We start from the raw sequence: 19,914 nt of genomic DNA, 5'->3' as shown, positions 1-19,914 counted from the left end.
TACAATATTCCTTGAATTAAAACATTTCAGTTGTAAGTTTCATTAAAGATATGCGTTTAAAGTCCCTTCTTAAAGATTTGAAAGATTGGTTTTTAATAGGTTAAAGGATAATTGAAGTACAAGTCTTTTACTATACGGCCACCAGTTGTATAAGCAAATTTGTGACGCTCTCAGGAGTATCTACCCCTAGCCTATGTTCTCTCCGTGTCGAGAATTAACATCTGTTAATTCGATATCCTGTCAGGTATCCCGAATCGCTCGAAGAATTCTACCAGCTGCGATTGCCGGGCACGTGGGACCAAGAACGGGCGGGAAAACGCATGAAACTCCCGACCCCGGAAACATGGGAAACTCAGGTCTCATTGAAGGGAAATAAAGCCGTTGTATGGGAAGAACTGATCGGTAGGTGTATACATGTATATCAATCTTCATTGTATGTGGCTAAAGCGGGTGGACAAGTTATGGGCCTACATGAAATTTTCTATGAAGATTGTCCCCATTGCATTGAAGGATTTTTTCAGCGGTTGGTTTTTGATCAAATACTTGCAGATCACAAGAAATTGCCATTCATGGCTATGTTGCGAAACCTGCGAAATATGATCCGCGCCGGTATATCGGAAGCTCATCATCACATCATCTTGAAAAAATTGTCGGACGAGGTAGACATATACAACTGTTAGAAACTCTTTTGCTGCCAGAACTCACTTAACTGGTATTCAAACTTACAGGTTTTATTTAACCTGGGATTCAAACTTACGGCTAAAACTTAAGAAGGGGGTCTAATTTCTCACCGAAGGGAAAAGGGTACTTTCTCAAAATGGCAAATTGAATCCACGCCAATTCACAGGAAAACCATTCGTCAAGCATTTTGATAAAATGAAATTTTGCATCATTAAACAATCCAGGTTATCAAAGTTGTTTTCTGCCCTTCTTTTAAGAAAGGCATTTCAGATTTGTTGAGAGCCTCACATTTGGAATGTGAGGCACCCTACATCCGGCCCCGTTTAGTGATAAGATGTTGAAAAGTGTAACTGGGAAATATATATACCTACGTAAGGAATGAGCTTTGTTTTCGTATGATTAAGATATTTTCCCACATTTTGGTAGGTTTGTGACCACGCCCGAAGTCCAGATATTAAAGATTCCTACCTTAAAGACAAAAAAAAGAATTCAGAATTCATGTATGATAATCTTGTAAGCTGCAAGATTTTTTCATTTGTTACAGGGTGCCGTGACCCACAGCAAACAGTTTCCGTTCCGATTTTTCTCGGCCTACGAAGTTCTCAATTCACTTGAAGACGAATATGGAAAGAATCGTAAGAAGACTTTTTTTCACTTTTCGTTCGTGTTCATCGCATCTAATAACGAGGACTGTGGAATAAATCTTGCTCCGGTCCAAATTTTGATAGTCGATTCCCCGTCATCTAACTTGAAATAATGACTTAAATCCATCAGTTGCTTATATGGACGTGGAATATTTCAGAAAATGATCTGATCCAAAATGCGATTGACAGTACGACGACTACCAGACAAAAACAGGGAGCACGTGGACGTGGGCGAGGGCGTGGAGGTGTTCGAGGACGCGGTGGGCGATCAAGAGGATTCGAAAAAAAACCATTACAGTAAGTACTAGAAACTCGATTGGACTTGCACACAGTTCGTTCCATATTTGTTGATAGTGTTGAGAAGCTCAGATATAAGTCGAAAATAATGCGCACATGTTTATGGCGGGGATATGATGAGGTTAAGTGATGCTATATAGCCTATTGGTTCTTGAGCTTCCGTTACAAGACCCTTTTTTAGCCCACTTGGGACTTTAGTCCTGTAGCTTCCTGCTGGTTTGCCATTTCTCATTGCAATTTGTGATGGGTATTCCTTGCAAAGGGATGTTTGATACCTGAGACAGATATTTTTGATTAAATTATGACGCAATTGGTAGCCATCAGTGTCCTCAGCAGTCATTGGTAGGTGGGAAAAAGTTTTTCCACATTATATTGATACCTAAGCATACTTTGTTACCACAATCCATAAGAAAGTTGTAGCTCATAATGTGTTCTATGATTTCGGTGAGTTTCAAGGTCATTGGATTTTGGAAATGGCCACCATGGGGGGTTGAATGATACAATAACTTAGTATTTCGATATTATATTTGTACCTATGCATATTCTGTTACCACAATTGATTGCCAAGTTGTAGCTCATGGCATCATCTATGATTGTGGTGAGTGTAAAGGACATTAGTTATTCTATATGGTCACGAGGGTGTTGAATAGTAAAATAACTTAGTATTTCCTCATTATATTGGTACCTAGGCATATTTTGTTACCATGATCAATTGCAAATTTGTAGTCCATGACATATTCTAGGATTGTGGTGAGTTTCAAGGTCATTGGGTTTTGCATATTGTTCCCAGGGGGCGTTGAATAACAGAAAAACTTAGTATTTCCATATTAAATTGGTAACGAGGCATATTTTGTTATCACAAATTACAAAATTATAACTGCTGACATGTTCTATGATTGTGGTGAGTTTCAAGGCCATTGGTTTTTGTATATGGTCACCAGGGGGTGTTGAATATTGAAATTGTTAGATTGTTGAGCATTTGAAACCACTACCCAAGTGGACATGGTGTCCCTGGACCCCGAGTTTTACTGTCTGTGTTTGTCGTGAACAATACCATGTATAAGCCTCATGCCAACTAAACAATAACTTGATTGTGGCAGCTAATAGCCTATATTGTGGTGTCTCTAACTTACATTGTTGACCCATATTTGCACATGCATATTTCTAGTAACTAAGCACCTCGTCATCGTGTAATATAATATTGTAATTGTCTAAATTCGGTAAATTTTTAGCTTGCTCCCCGTATGATAACGAACATTCGAATCCATTTCCAGAGAAACCAAGTTCGATTTGAGCCTTATACAGAGATATCGTAAAGCCCTCGACACTGCTGTGAAAATAGCCACAACGTTCAACGTAAAACCGATTAAAGGCACGACGCTCATTTTCGCGGATGTCAACAACACTAAAGATCAGGATTGTCGATCGTTTAAAGGATGTGGCAAGAAACGCATGGTAAGTTTAGGACCTTCACTCATTTACTCTGTCAATCCCCCATGCGGTTATGTACGGGTACCAAGCCTGTATTGCAGTGTAATTGTGAATTATATGTAGAATCTTCATTGAAAGATGGTATCACCTGTTGAAGAGTAACTAACAATATACTGCACTACGAGGTAGACGGGGTATGGCCGTTATTCATTGAATTGCGGTGAAATTTTCAAATTTCCTTCTACAACATGCTAGAGTGAGAAATTTTAAGTGGTGGAAGGATTAATTGAGGTGCAATGGTCGATTGGTTTAAGCCTAGGGCCAGTTGCTCAAAAGTTGGTTAGAGTTAACCAATATATAGATATCATGGATACAATGCCGGTTCAATTGTCACTATAGCGTTTATCCACCAGTTTACTGTAACCAGCTATCGACTAACTGGCCCTGCAGAGTTAATCGATTGAAATCCTCGGCAAACTTTGGTTATCGCAATTTATCAACTACCTATTGACCATGTGGAATTGAACTCAGTGTACAGAAAGTGGATGCTAGGGCATCTGAGTCAAATGATTTTCTCGACATTTTCTCCTTGATAACTAACTACTAATGTCATGAGTTGGTTGAGCGATTTATAGGGGTGTTCCTGACATTCCTTATGCATATGATAAGTGGCTTGTGAGGATTAAAGTAAATGATCGGAATTCACTGTCATTTATGGTGATTTTTTGTGGTCGGGTTGTGTAGCAGTGGCCTGTTATCGAATTTTTTGTTCGCTATGATGGTCTCATTCGAAACTATCATTAATTTTGAACAGTTGAACTGATTTACAGTATCGGTAGGTTGTCAACACATAGAGAATTCATTGAATGTCTTTGATCAAGCTTGTTGCTAACCCGACCACATAGAAAGATTCTTTCTAGTTTAGGCATGGCTAAATCTTGGGTGTATTCACAGGGATATGAGAGCACAATGATGTACACCCTTGGTAGCAATTGGATATTACTATTTTTGTGTGTTGCCAAATTTCCATGCGGTGAAAATTAGATATACCTAAAGATTCTTTACGTAATTGTGCGAAATCGTTTCTGATTCAGATGTCCGATGTTGGATTATTATTGGGTTTGATGTGTAAGTATGCATGTGAAGAATGCGACATGGTTTTGTTTGGCACAAGAACTGACGGAAGTAACTACCAGAAAGTCGAACTCGAAAAAGGAATAGTGCTCACGAATATGGAACGGTTGCAAATATTCAAAACAGTGAGTGCCACCTAAACGTCGAGGTTGAATTTTTCCTGCTTTTCTTTACATGGTCATTCATGACCCAAAGGAATGAATTAACAATTTCTCTATGAACTTGCTGATTAATGGAATGAAGAGCCTAAAAAAGTGAATCACTCATTCCTACCTAAGAAATCCCACAATAATTTCAGCAAAAGACAGAATTAATGAGTGTATATTTCGCTCAAAGTCTCGGCTATAGTAGCCATCTGATGATGGCTACACCTGAAGATGGCTATTAGTATATAGCCGGCTGCCTATGCCAATCAATATTAATTATTACTGGGCAACCTTTCTTTTGTTCAGTTGTTTATGTACTAAACCGACTTAATTTCAGACACTGAATGGACTAGGTTCGGCAGCAACTGCTTACGTTCCTGAGAAACTATTGACAGAATTGCTTGTCGATGGAAAACAGGTAATTAATGAGGGATCGTTCGACTATTTGTCAATTTCTAGCTTTTGAAGAAAAGCAGGCCTTGAAAATTACGGAGAATACACTGCCAGAAACAAATTCACTGTTATACATTCTTTGACCCAGAAGAAACACGCTAGACAATAGGATGGTTATATCGAAGCTGTGGGTAGTTGGGTGTTAAATAGGTAGTGTAGTGTGCATTTGTGGCCAGCACACAGATCACAACGATCATAGTTAGTGTAGTTAATACGTCCAGGGAGAGACAAAACATGTGAAATGAGGTAATAAAAGATTCAGTTTATTGCCAAACCCCATTTTCCAACGCATTTCTGTTATTACAGTATTCTTAGACCCAGTCATCTGGCATTGTGGGGTATAGTTCAGTTCATCAGTATTTGTGCTTGTGCTATTTCTGAGTCATTGAACATTTGTTACACCGCAGTGCAGACGAGTGGCTATAATGACACTCAATTTATACTCAGCAGAGCTTTGGTGGATGTATCCTTTGCATCCTTTAATTGCCTCCTGCCAAAGCTCACGTCAACACAAACCCTGGGTGCAGACCCTTCATTGGTCTTATTACACTGCCCAATATTTCTTGGGCAGACAGGTTGCTGCTCAGCAGCCACCAGTCTATATATCTACCCAATCGGATTTGTTGTATTGATAGAACAAATCTGACGGTAGAAAACAATTCATCTCAATGGTTTAATACATAGACCGGTGGCTTCTGAGCAGCAACCTGTCAAGCCAAGATATTTTGCACGGTGTAATAGACGAATGAAGGGTCTCTTGCCAGGGTTTGTGTTGATGTGAGCTTTAGCAGGAGGCAATTAAACCCTGGCAAGCGAGAATGTGGTAGATGTAGAGAAACGGTTGATATGCATTTTGTTCGAAGGATTATGCGTTTCGTTTGAAGGATTTGATAGGCTGTATTAAGTTTTCACGCTTGAGACAAATTTTGATATGTTCCAGATTGATAATTTGATCATGTTGACTTACGACGATGACGACCAACGTAATCGAGAAATTGTCAAGAATTTCCTCGTCAATTATCGACACATGGTCAATCCAAATCTTCTCTACGTCAATGTGGACCTAACTGGAGGGAGGTATATATCATGGATGCATTTTTGTACTCTTCCTCACTCGAATGGATTATGACCAGTGATTTGCATGCGAGTTCACTCATAATTCAGGTTGTAAAGATTTACATTAAGATGAGTTTACTATAAGATACAGTGTGTATATGTATAATGCAACATTTCACCTCTTTATTTAGTGTCAATTTACCGTGACTTTTAGTCATTGTCAAGTTGAGAATAAGTCTCCAATTTCCAGGTTTCTGTTCTTTTTTGAAATTCATTATTTTTGAAAGAAATTTTTGCTGCAGTTGAGCAATTGCTGCATCTTCTTACCCCTTACCTGTACTTGTATATCATATTTTGCAATGTTTTTAGCATATCTGCAGTTTTATGTAGAATTTTATATAGATTTGTGGAATATGTCTTTGTATGTTGTTTTGCTAGGACTCAAAGGGAAAGTAAACATCCGAATGATGTGTATATTTCTGGATTTAGTGATCAGATTCTCAGGTATGCATATTCCATGAATCGATTAGGTCATTGATTACCATAAATAGCGATTCACCAATCGCCTCATTTCAACCGGACTATTCAAATATTCGATTTTATGTTTTGTTTTATCATAGATTTGTTGCCGAACGCGGCGGCGGAGGGCAGCTGAATCATGTCGAGAAAATTGATGAGAAATATAATTTGATTGATCCAACGTTGGGCCTTAAAAAGCCAATGCTTGCCATCCCCGAAAATCCACTTAGTATACCTCTGCCAACACCAAGGTATGACATTCAATATGCCGCCTGAAACCTCCAGTTTTATCATTCACCTTAGTACTGCTAAGTCTATAGGGCCTCTTGAAAGTGTGCTGGACCAGTTGTTAGTCTGTTAGTTAATCCATGTTAGAGTAAAATTCATGTTCGATTGAAAATACCGGCTTTGATGGGGTCCCCGGGCCCAGTTTTATAGACTGGTATTAACTTTCTAACCCAATTTCATTTTCAATTAAGTTAACCCCGGGGTTAAAGTTAATGCCAGTCTATAAAATAAAACCAGGCCCTGCCCTGGGTAATGAAAAAATGAAAGAATGAGATTGTCTGTCTGTGTGTGTCTGTGGGCCTGTTTGTCTGTCTTTCAGCTACTTAGAATGTGTTAGAATGGGGCACTAGTTGTGTAGTGCTAAGAATAGGCCCAGTGCACTATCAACTAGGCACTGAAAACCGGGGAACTTGAGGTTTTCTTGACAAAATTTAGCTATTGCCCCTAGATACAACATATCCAAAATGCTATGGGATCTAACGCATGGTAATTTCAGAGTTCAAGTCTCGGCCGGAAAACTGTTTTTTTCCGATGGCTTATGTTTTATATTCTTTGGTTAGAACACTTGTCTTGTTTTCTTTTCCCTGTTCATTATAAAAACCCGATAATGTTAACAACATATTAAGGTGTAATAGAAATAATTTGAATTCAATTAAATTGCACATATTTTTGTGTATAGGTGGCGCAGCGCTCGAGTATTCATTTCGTCCACGTTCCGCGATATGCATGGTGAACGCGACATTCTGACGCGGTATGTTTTTCCTGAACTGCGTGCGAGGGCGAGCGCCAAATTCATCAACGTTTATGAAGTCGATTTGCGTTGGGGCGTCACCGAAGAAGATACCAGAAGCAACAAGTGAGTGTTGTCTACGTGCATGCCAATTTATTGCTGGTCAATTTGCTTCATGATGTTTTTTTTTTCAAATTTGCTACGTGTTAGTGAATTTTTGAAACTTTCAACTAGAAAAATTGAGTCAAATCACTCGAAGCCTGATAGGAGCAAAGGATAAGAAAATGGAAAAATTGTAATGAAAGAGAATAGAAACTTTTCAAAACTAGGGGTCCACAGACACCATGCCCACTTGGTGAAATGCTTGACAATTTTGATATTCAATGTCTCTTGATGAAAAAATACGGTAATCAATGATTTTGAAACCACAATCAAAGATAATTCATTGGCTACAATTTTGCGATTGATAGTGGTTACAAAATATGCATGAAAATAGAAGGTTCATGACTTGCCTCAATTTATAGTGCCTTCCTGCCTTTTCGTTTGCTTTTTATCTGGGCCCATCATCAAAACATTTTCCTACCCGGTAAACATTTTCTAAATTTTTTACTTGACACAACTCCCATTTATTGTAAACAGTGCTATTGATAGTCGCTTCCAGCTCATAATGCCCTCCTAAATCCCTTATCAACATCATTCAAATTCTCCTCTGTCAATACATTGTTTCAAAGTAGAGTCTTTATACCAATGCTGTGAGATTCCAAACTTTGAATGTAATATAGCTGCAAAACAGTGACGATAACAAGTTTTCTGCCTGGCATCATTGATTTGAAAACCTTTGGAAATTATGAAATAGAAATTAAAAATTGTTTATCCTCAGGAGTATGAACCAGATATGATTGGTACAACTACATCAATGTACATGCATTAGGATCAAAATAAGACCTTAGAAATTACTTTCAATTAGACAAGAGTTCGAACTAGCACTATGAGAACATTCAATTAAAAGTTTTCTTAAATTGGCGCGTATCGGATTCAAACCCAAAATGGCGGCTTCTAAGCCACTCTGGATAGGTGGCACCTGAGCTGTAAGATCTGCTGATGAATTACAAATTTCTTTTACTAACACTGGATTAACTTGTGGATTTTGAGGCTATATATTTGTGACAACTCCATGATTGTCTCACTGGATTGATTTAACTTCACTTAACTGTATGTGGTGACTTGTATTTCAAAACAGTTTAAGAAGGAGTTTTGAGAGCAAATTTCAAGTAATTTAATGATAAACTTTTGATAAAAAGATTCGTTTGAAAATAGTTGGCTTTCTAAAATTAATTTTGTATATGTCCGCGGTTATCTTGATGAAAAAATCATTTTGTATCAGTATACGGATGAATTTTGAACAATCCTAATTTGCATTAGAAAACACTGTAGCCGTATAGGATATAACAAACTTTGTTTGAAGCATTCAAGGCGGCCTATCCGTAGCGATCTTTGCTCCGCTTGGGTATTGCGCTGGTAACTGGAGCGTCGTGCTAGCGCTACGTCTTGAAGCTACAGTTACCAATGACTTGTCGAGGAGCGTGTGGGTTGTGCTGACGTGGCTGCGCGATGAAAGCAGATTGACTGGCCTGCTCAATTCAATATTTGTTTCACTGAAAAGCAGAACATAAAAATTATAAGAAAGTTCTTCGAATTTGGCATACATGGCTCCCACAGTACAGGTGAATTGGGAAAAACTCGGGAAATTCGAAGCAATAATTCCCAGTTTGGAAATATTTGGGAATTTGAAAAATTTTCCTCAAATTTGGGAAATTCATTTATATTTCATGTATTGCATTTGCCAAGGGCAACTTTGTTCAGTGATTTCCCTTGGGAATCACCTTTATTAAAAAATGACCCTTGAAATATGTGGGAAAACCTGCGAATTTCTAATTCATCTTACTGTGGGAACCATGGGCATAAATTATCAGTGTCTATGGTGATGTTGATGGTCTTTGATTTTTAAATTGACTCACTATCATTGGAACTGGGATTGGCTTACAATTTATTTCGAACTGATTAGTAGAATCTGGTCTATTTATCTGCGAGTAAAATTCAATCAAATTTCATCCATTGATGAAGATTTGATCTAGCTGAAATTTCTAACCTGTTGCTATAACCCGACCACGTCAAAAGATTCCTTATTGTTTAAATGCCCGTGATGCGTAAAGGGCAATTAATCAAGCTACTGTTATCTCTCAAATTCTTTACTATCATTACGTCTGACCCGGGGTCTGACCTCGGGTCAACTTCCACATGTTCAATATTCTGTGTGCGGCAATAATTACAATGGAACGTAAATCCTATTACAGGTTTCCTATCTTAAATAGCACTCATATCAAATCCGTAAATCCAGTACAAACTATTGCTATGGAGAATCCCCTATTTAGGATAAAAACCCACTATGTACTATTAAAGGAATTTAAAATCGAGAATTTATTTCTAAAATGTAAAAAAACACAACATATATATATATATATATATATATATAACAAAATATATATATATATATATATATATATATATATATATATATATATATATATATATATATATATATATATACCCTCCGTTTTAGTGATAATCTCACACCTGACAATGATCTCTAGTGTGAGATCGAAACGTCGTGTTTTTAGAAATAAATTCTCGATTTTGAATTCTTTCAATTGTACATAGTGGGTTTTTATCCTATTATCCGTTCACTGCGTTTGAGTGTGGTTATCGTACTATCCCCCATTTATATCGGCAATTTCATCTCGGTTTATACACCATGTCGATTCCTCAGATCAGCTAGTCAAATTCAGTTTCATAATGATTACTGCGAGGGCGAGCGTGGAATGTCCGGTGTTAAAAAACCAAGAGCTTTGGCAAGTGTTCTTTTGCACGAGTTGTACCTAATCTGAGGAATTCGCTGCCTATTGATATAAAGCAGGCAGGCTGATTAAATGCTTATAAATCTTAATTGAAGACTAATATTTTTAGAAAATGTTTTGCCTAACTTTTATGTTACCAATGTTGTACATTGAATTTTATTTGGCGCTATATTTTGTGGCATGTTTTATATTGTCTCTTTTATAGTCTATAAAGCGTCTTCTGTAAAGCACCTTAGAGCCATTTGGAATGAGGTGCTGTATAAAGCCTAGCGCACATCGACACTGCGATTGGAGACAACTAGTCGCAAGGCAGTTTTCGGCGCATGAGAGCAACTGGCTGGATACGATCAGTTGCTTGAATGTGTCGATGTGAGCAAGCTTACGATTGGCAAGCGTCGATCTATCTCCAGTTCCAGCCAGTTGCCCATGTTCTACTTTTGAGCAACTGGTTGTACTCAATCGCAGTCATATCCGTCGATGTGCGCGCTCTGGATCTCGACGATCGACACGCCCCATGCAGTTGCTGCAACTGACCGATTGTAACTAGATTTCGATGTGCGCGGGGTAATCGTTCGGTAGCAACTAGTTGTCTCCAATCGCAGTGTCGATGTGCGCTAGGCTTAAGTTTTATATAATGATAATGATAATGATAATGATAATGATAATAATAGTTGAGGCTTTTAGTGACTGTTGGGATTATCTACTTGGAAAGGGGAAGAATTTATACTATTCCGGAGGAAAGCGATCGGGAAAGTGGTAATATGATCCTAAATATGAATAGGATAAATATTTCCAGAGCCTGAAAACTTTTGAAAAATGGAATATGAATAGTAATGATAATCCAGATGCCAGTTCCATATTCACCGCTTAGACGTAAGACCAGTCTGACACCATATTACTTCTATAGCCAATCTAACAACTTAAGACCAATCTTAAGACTTTAGCCCACTTTTGGACTAAGTCTCGAATTTGGAACCGGCCCCAGAGGAATACAAAAGGGTCTTGAAAATAAGCTTATTTGTCATGACAACGGCGTAACGATGTGTTAATTGATTATTTTTAACCCCTAGGCTTACGTGACATCTTTGGCTTCTTAGGCTTAAGTTCATTAACACATCACGACAGCGCGTAAACAAGCTTCTAAAACCAAGGCTTAAGACCATGTTAGTTCTATAACCGATCCATCAACAGTGAGACCAGTCTAAAGATATAAGAACATTTTTTGGACTGAAGTGGCGACTGTGCAACTGGTCCTAGAAATATACAACGTTTTTGATGATATGACGATTGCTCACCACAAACTCGCACGGATTTCTTAAGTTTAAGAAGTCCGAGATACTACTGATAAAAATGCGAGATACTACTGATGATTTACGAAGGGGATTTTTTTACAATGCACAAACTCGGCGCTCGTACAGGAAGGTCAACACCATTATAGAGAGTTTCTCGTGCGCGTACAAGACAGTGGACTTAAGCTTGTAACCTAAACATTGATATTTTTTAGTGGAAATGTATGAATATATACAATGCAAAAACGATGAATTTGACTTCGAATTCCGCGAATGAAAGTGATCTCCTCGAAGGAGCGTACTGCTACTTTTATTTCGTCTATCCAGTGGATTTGGTGAACACGCTGAACCCATGGATAAAATGGGTACAAATCGTTTTCACTTCGGTCTTCATGATCTTCGGTCTGATGTCGAACATCATATCGTTCGTTGTTATGGCAATGACGAAAATGCGCGAGCGCTCGTTCGCCGTGTACCTGGCGGCTTTAGCCGTCAGCGACGGCTGTAATTTGATTCTGCACGGTATTTTCTGGATCAATTTTGTTGGCGCGCTCTCCGGCGGACCATTGGTGATCGCGGTCAGCGGCGGCTTGACGAAAACCGTAATGAAATACACAAGTTTTTATTTTGCCGCGTTGAGCAGTTGGTTGGTAACGTTGATCAGCGTCGAGCGTTTCATCGTCGTCTGTTTCCCGATGTCAGCTCGACGTTTATGTCGCCGTCGATCGGCGTGTGCTGCCACCTGTTGCACGGTTCTCGGCGTGCTGTGTGTCATGTCGATCGATGCGTCGCTGCGGCCGTGGATGAACGACGGCGCTGGCTGTAGAATGCCCAGTCGGCGTTATGACTCGAACGTTCTCGGAATTCTGATGATCGGCTACCTGCCTTTCATCATCATAACAGTCTGTTGCGTTAGCATCATCGCGGTTCTGAGTAGGCGCAGTGCTAGAACACCGATGGCAGCGATCAGGCTGACCAATTACAAGGTCACTCGTCTCATGCTCTTCGTCATGCTCGTTTTTCTCGTACTACTATTCCCTACCATCGTTGCTGTCACTCTAATAGCCGCGCTCCCACGCTTACAGCAAGTATTGAAGTTTGCGTGCGGTACAATGCCCATCATTCTATGGGAGATGAGCTATTCGGTTAATTTTCTCATTTACGCATTGACCAGTCAAAAGGTAAGGGAAGTGTTTGTCGTGAAGTTTCAATTTCGGTCGACAGATGGCGCTCTTAGCGACAACCGATTGAGAGATCGAATGAATGATAAAACAAAAAAGTCCGAAGAGACACCGGTATCACCGACACCCGCACTTAACGCTACCGAAGCTTGAGAAATAGCTCGATTGACCGTCAATACTCGCCAAACATAACAACTAAAATGAATATGCTGGCATTTCTGCGTGTAAATGACTCTTTTGTGTTGGCCCACCGATATTACATCATCGTCGTTGTCACGTGACTGCCCCGTACATCTGCAACTGGCTTATGAAGTATTATTCCTTTTGGATTCGTCGAGAAAAACGTTTAAGCTACAAACAAACATTGAACATTTCAATGTGTATGTATAAACCTCATTTAAATCTACTCGATGTAAGAATTAAGGCAGAAAAACGAATAAATGTTTAAATGTTATGTAACAAAAGTGATCGCTTTCTTAGTGTCGATCTTTCATTATCCGACATCCAGGATTCTTAAGTTCTCCGCTGTGAAATTAGGCAGTAATACAGCGCCCCTAGAGACATTCACCAACATTAGATCCGACCGATCACGTTCTGAAAGTGTGCTGATAGAAGATGTAATGTCTGGTGTTTGTGTCGTAAATCGATTACTCTGAACCCATATGAAGTGTCGACAATCAAGAATCGGAGTTCTCAATGGTGGAGAAAACGTGCAGGATATATGATTATAGGTGCGATTACACAAGCATTTTTGGCCCAGAACAACTGTTCACACTGGTGCCAAATGGTTGGTCTGTGTGCCCCGGGCCGAATTTTAGCACGAGACAAATGACAAGCTGTGTGAAAGTGACTGCTATTGATACTGCAATCATGAGAAATTAATCGGGGTCTGAGTGGTACATTGTTAAAAATTAATCCACTGACACGGGGGTTAAAAGTTTAAATGTTCAACTTCAAGAATGCCTATATAGTTTAAAACCATGGCTTGTTAGAAATAGCCTTATGCAAAACGATGATATAACTGAATTTTCCGTGTTCTGTCCTGTAGCTTGACTTATGCGTATACGTGTCAGCTACCGGTATTTAGCTTTGTTGATATTTGGTCGGTCTTGATGAAACTTGGGCACAATGTTAGTAAAGGGTTCTAGTTGTGCAGTACAATGAATAGGCCCAGTGTGCAACCTAGTGGCAGAACTAGGCATTAAAAACTGACCTTGAAGATGACCTCAGAAACAGGGTCGAAATTCAAAAATTTATATTGAAATTTAGCTTTTGGTCACAACATATCCAAAATGCAATGGGAACTAATGCATGGTAATCTTGGAGTTTGCGTTTGAGCCTGAGCCCGAAAACAGTTGCTGCCTATGGCTTGTATTGAATAGTCTCATAGTGCTTGTTTAAACTCAAGTCATATCAAAAATAATTTGTAAGGTCTTACCGTGATATATGACATATTGATATAGTTGTACCAGTCATGTCGGGTTCGAAACCCCGACAATAAACAATTTTTTCATTTAAATTTTCATATACTTACATATTAATGATGCTGCTAGGCCGAAAACCCATTATCGCTGCTTTGCAGCTATATTTGATTTTGAAACTACAATTTAAGAACATGTCATTAGCCACAAAATTTGCAATTGATTGTGATTACAAAATGTGTATAATCCCACAAAATTTTCAGTAAAAGATGAAACATTCTTGAATAAATGAGTACTGGTATGTTTGGAGCAACGTTGATACAGAATTCTGTACCTCTCTTCTAAATGTTTTATTGTGGACAGGACTCCCATTAACTGAAAACAACATTATTGATAGACGCTGCCATCTAAGATGGCCTGTCCTAAATTCTTTATCAGCATCATCAAATTATCTACTAGCAATATATCATTTTCAATTAGAGTCTATAGCAGTGCTGTGAGATTTTAAACTTAGAAAAAGATATGTGTATTTTCGTTTGTATTTCATGAATGATTAGCATATACAGCCTGGTGTACCTGGTGTACCGCAACCCCTGCCTAACGGAACCTCTCTATTTTGATCACCGATGTGGGTGGTATATCGAGGAATTTGACTGCATGAATCAAGTGCATTGTTGAACAGAAAGAAAGGTTTAAGGGGCATGAATAAGTGACCGCTCGGCTACAAGCCTGGTATCCGTTAGACTAAGGAATGATAACGTGTTTCTCCTAATTGGCCGGGTCACTTTGTTAACTGTGATAAGTTGATTAATCAGTTCATTTCTATAGCTCCTGGGTCTTGGTTAGCTTGATCATGATTGAAAAAAAAATTGATGTACCCGTACATGGTAGATAGGTGACCGGTCAACTCAACTTTCAACATCAGCACAAATGAGAAACTGTATCGATTTTTTTAGCCTTATACCATAAATCATAAATAACACTGCTTTTTTTTGCTTGTAGGACACTGGAACTATGTTTGAGTGAAGTGAATAAATGTCAGTTTTTCATCGGTCTTCTCGGTGACCGATACGGATGGGTTCCCGATGACTACGTCATACCCGACTCGTCAGAATTCGATTGGCTGAAATGTCATCCCAAAGGAGCGTCCTTGACCGAGTTAGAAATGGTCTACGGAGCGCTGGCAAAACCAGATGAAACTCGAGAACGCGCATTTTTCTTCCTTCGAGACAATTCATTTATGAGGTAACTAGCAGGATACCTGTCTTCAACAGGTTGGTTGATGGGAAGACATAAATGTATCAGCGTTACAGTAATCAGAAAAATAGTTCATAAACTTCTTCATTGAATTGCCAATAGCTATAGTTAACTAATTTTCTCACAGTGGGAGATGACTTCCAAAATGGCTGATGATGTTTTGTGTTTCATTTTGTTATGATTTCCTTTTACTAAATCTAATGCCTCCTTGTAATTTATTCACATTTTAAACTATGCGAAAAACCTTCCTGCGGTTATTTACGACCATAAAAGTTGCCACATCAACATGAAACACCCCACCCCAATAACCGTGATGTGTCCTCCAAAATACCTCTAACCAATTTATATAGTTATCTAGATGAGGCGGTTTTGTTTGAAACAGGTATTAACCATTTCACTACTGACAGTTTCCTACCGTATATTGCTGCAGACTATTCTAACATTACCACTGTAGAGTCTTGCACGTGACATCATAGTTTGTTTGCCCAACCAGTGCTGGATACTTGCCATACATAACTTCGAGTCTCGGGACTGTCATGTTAATCACATATCGTGTTTGCCAACCGATATTGCGCGTAGTCGCGTCGAAAAAGCACATGGCTGAAAGACCTCTATATTGCGTCTACCTTGACAGGGATTCGAACTTGATGACATAGAGACTCCCCATGGTGCGAAACCCTGTTTGATTAGCCTGAGTACGTGGTTATATGTGCTGCTTAGATTGTGTCATTATTAGCCAATTACAGAGCCCTGGGTTTTATAGTTTACTGGTGAGATTTGCCCCAGCCATTACACAACTGGTAATCTGATTGGTGCCGATAGTTTTTGTGCCCCAAACCTGCACATGTATCTGCACACTCAGGCTATTGTGGCAGGGTTTTGTGCCATGACTGGGTGTAGCGATGCCAACAGGTTCAAATCCCTGCCGGAGAGGATGCATGGTACAGTGTTTCATTAGTTGATTATATTTCACAACATTTGACAGGTGCTGCCATCTTTAATTTTTGATTTAGATCAGATGGCTACACCGCACTGTAGTGAAAAGGTTAATAAATCTACCCCAATCTTCCTGATTGATATTCGTGAATATTATTTTGGCTTTTTCAGCGACGTTCCGAAAGAAAGGAGGAAAGACTTCGTTGCGGAGAACAAACGAAGCGAGAAGAAAATGTTGCTACTGAAATCGAGAATAAAATCAAGTGGTATCGAATGCTTCGACGGGTAAGAACCATCAGTAACTTTATCACTTCAATTTAATGAAAGAGAAAATAGTTCAGACTTTTTCAAAATGCCAGTCATTTGAGTGGAATGAATTTGAAAACTAGGTTTGTATTGTTTAGTTATCCCTGTCAATGGGGAGGTGTCGTTGATGGAAAACCGATTACAGCTGGTTTGGAGGAATTCGGCAGAAGAGCTTTGAACAACTTGTGGAATGCCATTTTGAAATACTACCCCGACGAAAAGGTATAGAAAAACATACAATATGCCAGTGCATAAAAATGATTGGATATAATAAAACCCACTGTTGATGATTTTACCATTTGTTTTCTGACAGTTCTAAACATTTGACGAAACTCAATATCCAATGTTATAAACTTAATATCAGTCTACCACTGACCAGTCATGATTGAATCTGTTCATGATATATTAAGAATAGATTCACGACTGATTATGAAGCCAGATATAAATGAATGTTCAAAAAGATGAAAATCAATCGGTATCACTTGCCAGAGCAATGTCGAAATGGTCTCGTTGCTAACTGTTGGGGGTGAGACAAAATGGGAAAGCTACCACCAGGCTCAAACTCAGGATTAATGAATGGCCAACCTTGATATTAATTCAGCAACGTTCAGCAATTTAAAATATTCAATATCTACTGATTAACATGTTCTCTTATTTGTGTAATTTCATGTTCACATAATTAAGGATGCTTTACTCGATGAAGAATTGCATCAAAGACTGTTACAAGAAGCTTACGCTGAATCGCAGAGGCAATTATTCACCGGTAGGGAAGCGCTGATAAAGCAGTGTTCCGACCACATTCGTCAGCTGAAAACTGGAACGCTTCTTATACATGGGAAATCCGGCTCGGGCAAAACAGCCTTCATGGTTTGTATTTGATCCTCTTTTTATAGGCTAGCGAGTTTCTATCTTCGAACCTATTATAGAATCTGAAATTATTTTATTTCTAGGCTCAACTCATTCACAATATGGCCGAAAATCGTCATCACAACACGTTCATCATCAGTCATTTCGTCGGTGGAACTCCCGGTTCGAACAATATCGTAGTGCTATTGCGACATCTTTGCCATATGCTGTACCAAAACTTTCACAATGATTCCGCAGTATTTCCTCAGGAATACAAGTAAGACTTTTCATGTTCTACATAAGAGAAGGAATTTCTTGGATTTCCATGTCTAATTGGCATTTCTTGTTTGAATTATCAAAAACATAATAAATTTATGTGTGGCTTTGGGATGCAGTAAAAAAGGGCTTGATATTTATATAGAAATACCGGGTATGTATAGCCTTCAAAAACAGACATGTCGATATGAAGATCTTCTTGTGGACGAGAATGTTCTAGTTGTTCGACTTCTAGGGAAATTAGTTTTTCATTTATTCTTCATAATGCTTTATTCCACTTAATGGTATGAGCAACTTTCATTTGTCCTTATTTTGATGTTGACAGCCCTGATGATGAATTTATCAAACGCTCGTTCACATATCATTTAACGTCCAACTATTGGTTGACACCGTTACTCGCTTTTCCATTTTGTATGTATCTTATGATGTCTGGTTACGAGTGCATATGAGGGTGAATGAGGATTAGGATTAAATTAAGCCAACTTTGGCGTTTCCTAATTCCTCGCGTAATCTATTGCTACGATGATTGTCGTTATACATGTATTCTCATACTGTCATGTATCGTATCATAATCACGTTATTCTTTGTATCAATATATATATTACGCAAAATATACTGAAACTATTTCTATTTCAGGAATCTCGTTGAAACATTCCACAGTCAGTTAGAAACGGCACACAGCGTGGGTTGTAGACTGATACTGTTTCTCGATGGACTCGACAATTTGACCGATGCGCATGACGCCAAATCTCTCATGTGGCTGCCAAATCCTATGATACAGGTCAGTTATAGGTCGGATACTGGTCCACTCAAGCAATCATAATGAAGATTTGTACATTTGAAGATCTCCATGGCTGTATTCACCACACTTCCCCTGCCACAAGTCAGAAACTGGTTTTGTTACCTCAAAATCACTTTAATTGTTAAACGCTGATATGCCGATCATGTTTTAAAACAAGAAAGCAATTTCAGCACGACCTTTGTTTGTCAAAAGAGATAATCATCCCATATGATTCTGTATCTGATTAGAATTTACGCAAACAAAGAGACATGTGATTGTTGGGTGCATTAGATTGGGGAACTTTTTGTGCTGACAGTGGGTGTGAATCAGTGTCCATGTGGCAGCTAGAGATGGCCTTTCATCGCAATTCTTCCCGGACTGACCATTATGCGTTGGAAATTTAGTTGTCTCGGGGCGATTCATCTTTACAGAATGTTCTTGTCGTCGGATCGGTGGTCGAACATGGCGCATGTCACAAAAACCTCTCCTACCGCAAGTGTACCGGCGTCGGTATTGGGCCGTTGAATCTGCTCGAAAAAGCCGACATCGTTCGCCAACGTCTTGCAATTCATAGGAAAACGCTCGACGAATCGCCCTTCAATAACCAGGTATTTAGTGTGAATGATTTTGAAATTTGTGATTGGTGTTCGTTTGATCCTTTCGATGGATCTGTTTTCTATGTCGAACTGATTTTATCAAAAGCAATATGGCTGTGCCCAGGATCGATTTTATGGGAGTATTCCACTAACATCTTTATAATTTTATGGATGACTGAGCGACATAGTAAGTTCCACTCGAATGGACACAGTTTATCGCACTGCCGACGCTATCCGGTACCTGCACGCCCAGTGCTGGATCAACATCTGTGTCAAAACTTCAGTTATGTTTATACGACCGGTTTCGATTGGTCTCCTCCGATTCTGGAAATCTCTTCCCGTGCATTCGTTTCGACCAGAAATACTTTTTACTCAGAAATAGCATAATCTGTAAACCTGATAGAAGACCGGTAGATGTGGAATTGCCATTCCTCATCCGGGATACGCTAAATCAAAACCTGCCTAAAGTTTCCCTATTTTGCAGATGAAAGCACTAACATCCAAAAAAGATGGCAACCATCCGCTGTACTTGAGTCTAGCGTGTGAAGAGCTACGCGTTTTTGGAGTTTTCGAGAAGGTAAAAATAAAGTACACTGTCAACTGCCTTTAATCCAGATCTTTTATGAATGACAAATGCTTTATTCAATAGAAGTACAGATTGAATACTAAATATCTATCAAACTATCATCTGGTCTTAGTGGATAACCTATTTTAATGGTGTGTTAGAAAAA

The 19,914-nt window shown here is 38.9% G+C and overlaps 1 protein-coding gene across 2 annotated transcripts in view; it reads left to right on the top strand.

The window, feature by feature from the left end:
* Positions 1 to 19,914, top strand: part of LOC141898318 (telomerase protein component 1-like) — a 46,767-nt gene that overhangs the window by 9,406 nt on the left and 17,447 nt on the right. For both annotated transcript variants that reach the window (XM_074784163.1, XM_074784162.1), the window contains exons 9-27: positions 245 to 402; positions 550 to 659; positions 1,226 to 1,316; positions 1,484 to 1,622; positions 2,897 to 3,077; positions 4,148 to 4,312; positions 4,671 to 4,751; positions 5,727 to 5,863; positions 6,281 to 6,346; positions 6,463 to 6,612; positions 7,329 to 7,505; positions 15,188 to 15,430; positions 16,550 to 16,663; positions 16,783 to 16,906; positions 17,369 to 17,551; positions 17,635 to 17,807; positions 18,443 to 18,587; positions 19,019 to 19,195; positions 19,668 to 19,760. In XM_074784163.1, the coding sequence (XP_074640264.1) occupies positions 245 to 402; positions 550 to 659; positions 1,226 to 1,316; positions 1,484 to 1,622; positions 2,897 to 3,077; positions 4,148 to 4,312; positions 4,671 to 4,751; positions 5,727 to 5,863; positions 6,281 to 6,346; positions 6,463 to 6,612; positions 7,329 to 7,505; positions 15,188 to 15,430; positions 16,550 to 16,663; positions 16,783 to 16,906; positions 17,369 to 17,551; positions 17,635 to 17,807; positions 18,443 to 18,587; positions 19,019 to 19,195; positions 19,668 to 19,760 (2,707 nt within the window). The remainder of the gene's footprint in view (positions 1 to 244; positions 403 to 549; positions 660 to 1,225; positions 1,317 to 1,483; positions 1,623 to 2,896; positions 3,078 to 4,147; positions 4,313 to 4,670; positions 4,752 to 5,726; positions 5,864 to 6,280; positions 6,347 to 6,462; positions 6,613 to 7,328; positions 7,506 to 15,187; positions 15,431 to 16,549; positions 16,664 to 16,782; positions 16,907 to 17,368; positions 17,552 to 17,634; positions 17,808 to 18,442; positions 18,588 to 19,018; positions 19,196 to 19,667; positions 19,761 to 19,914) is intronic.

The sequence above is a fragment of the Tubulanus polymorphus genome, chromosome 2 (assembly GCF_964204645.1).
Source record: "Tubulanus polymorphus chromosome 2, tnTubPoly1.2, whole genome shotgun sequence".
Lineage (NCBI taxonomy): Eukaryota > Metazoa > Nemertea > Palaeonemertea > Tubulaniformes > Tubulanidae > Tubulanus > Tubulanus polymorphus.
Note: the sequence above shows the minus strand (reverse complement) of the source record. Positions and strands in the feature narration are given on the sequence as shown.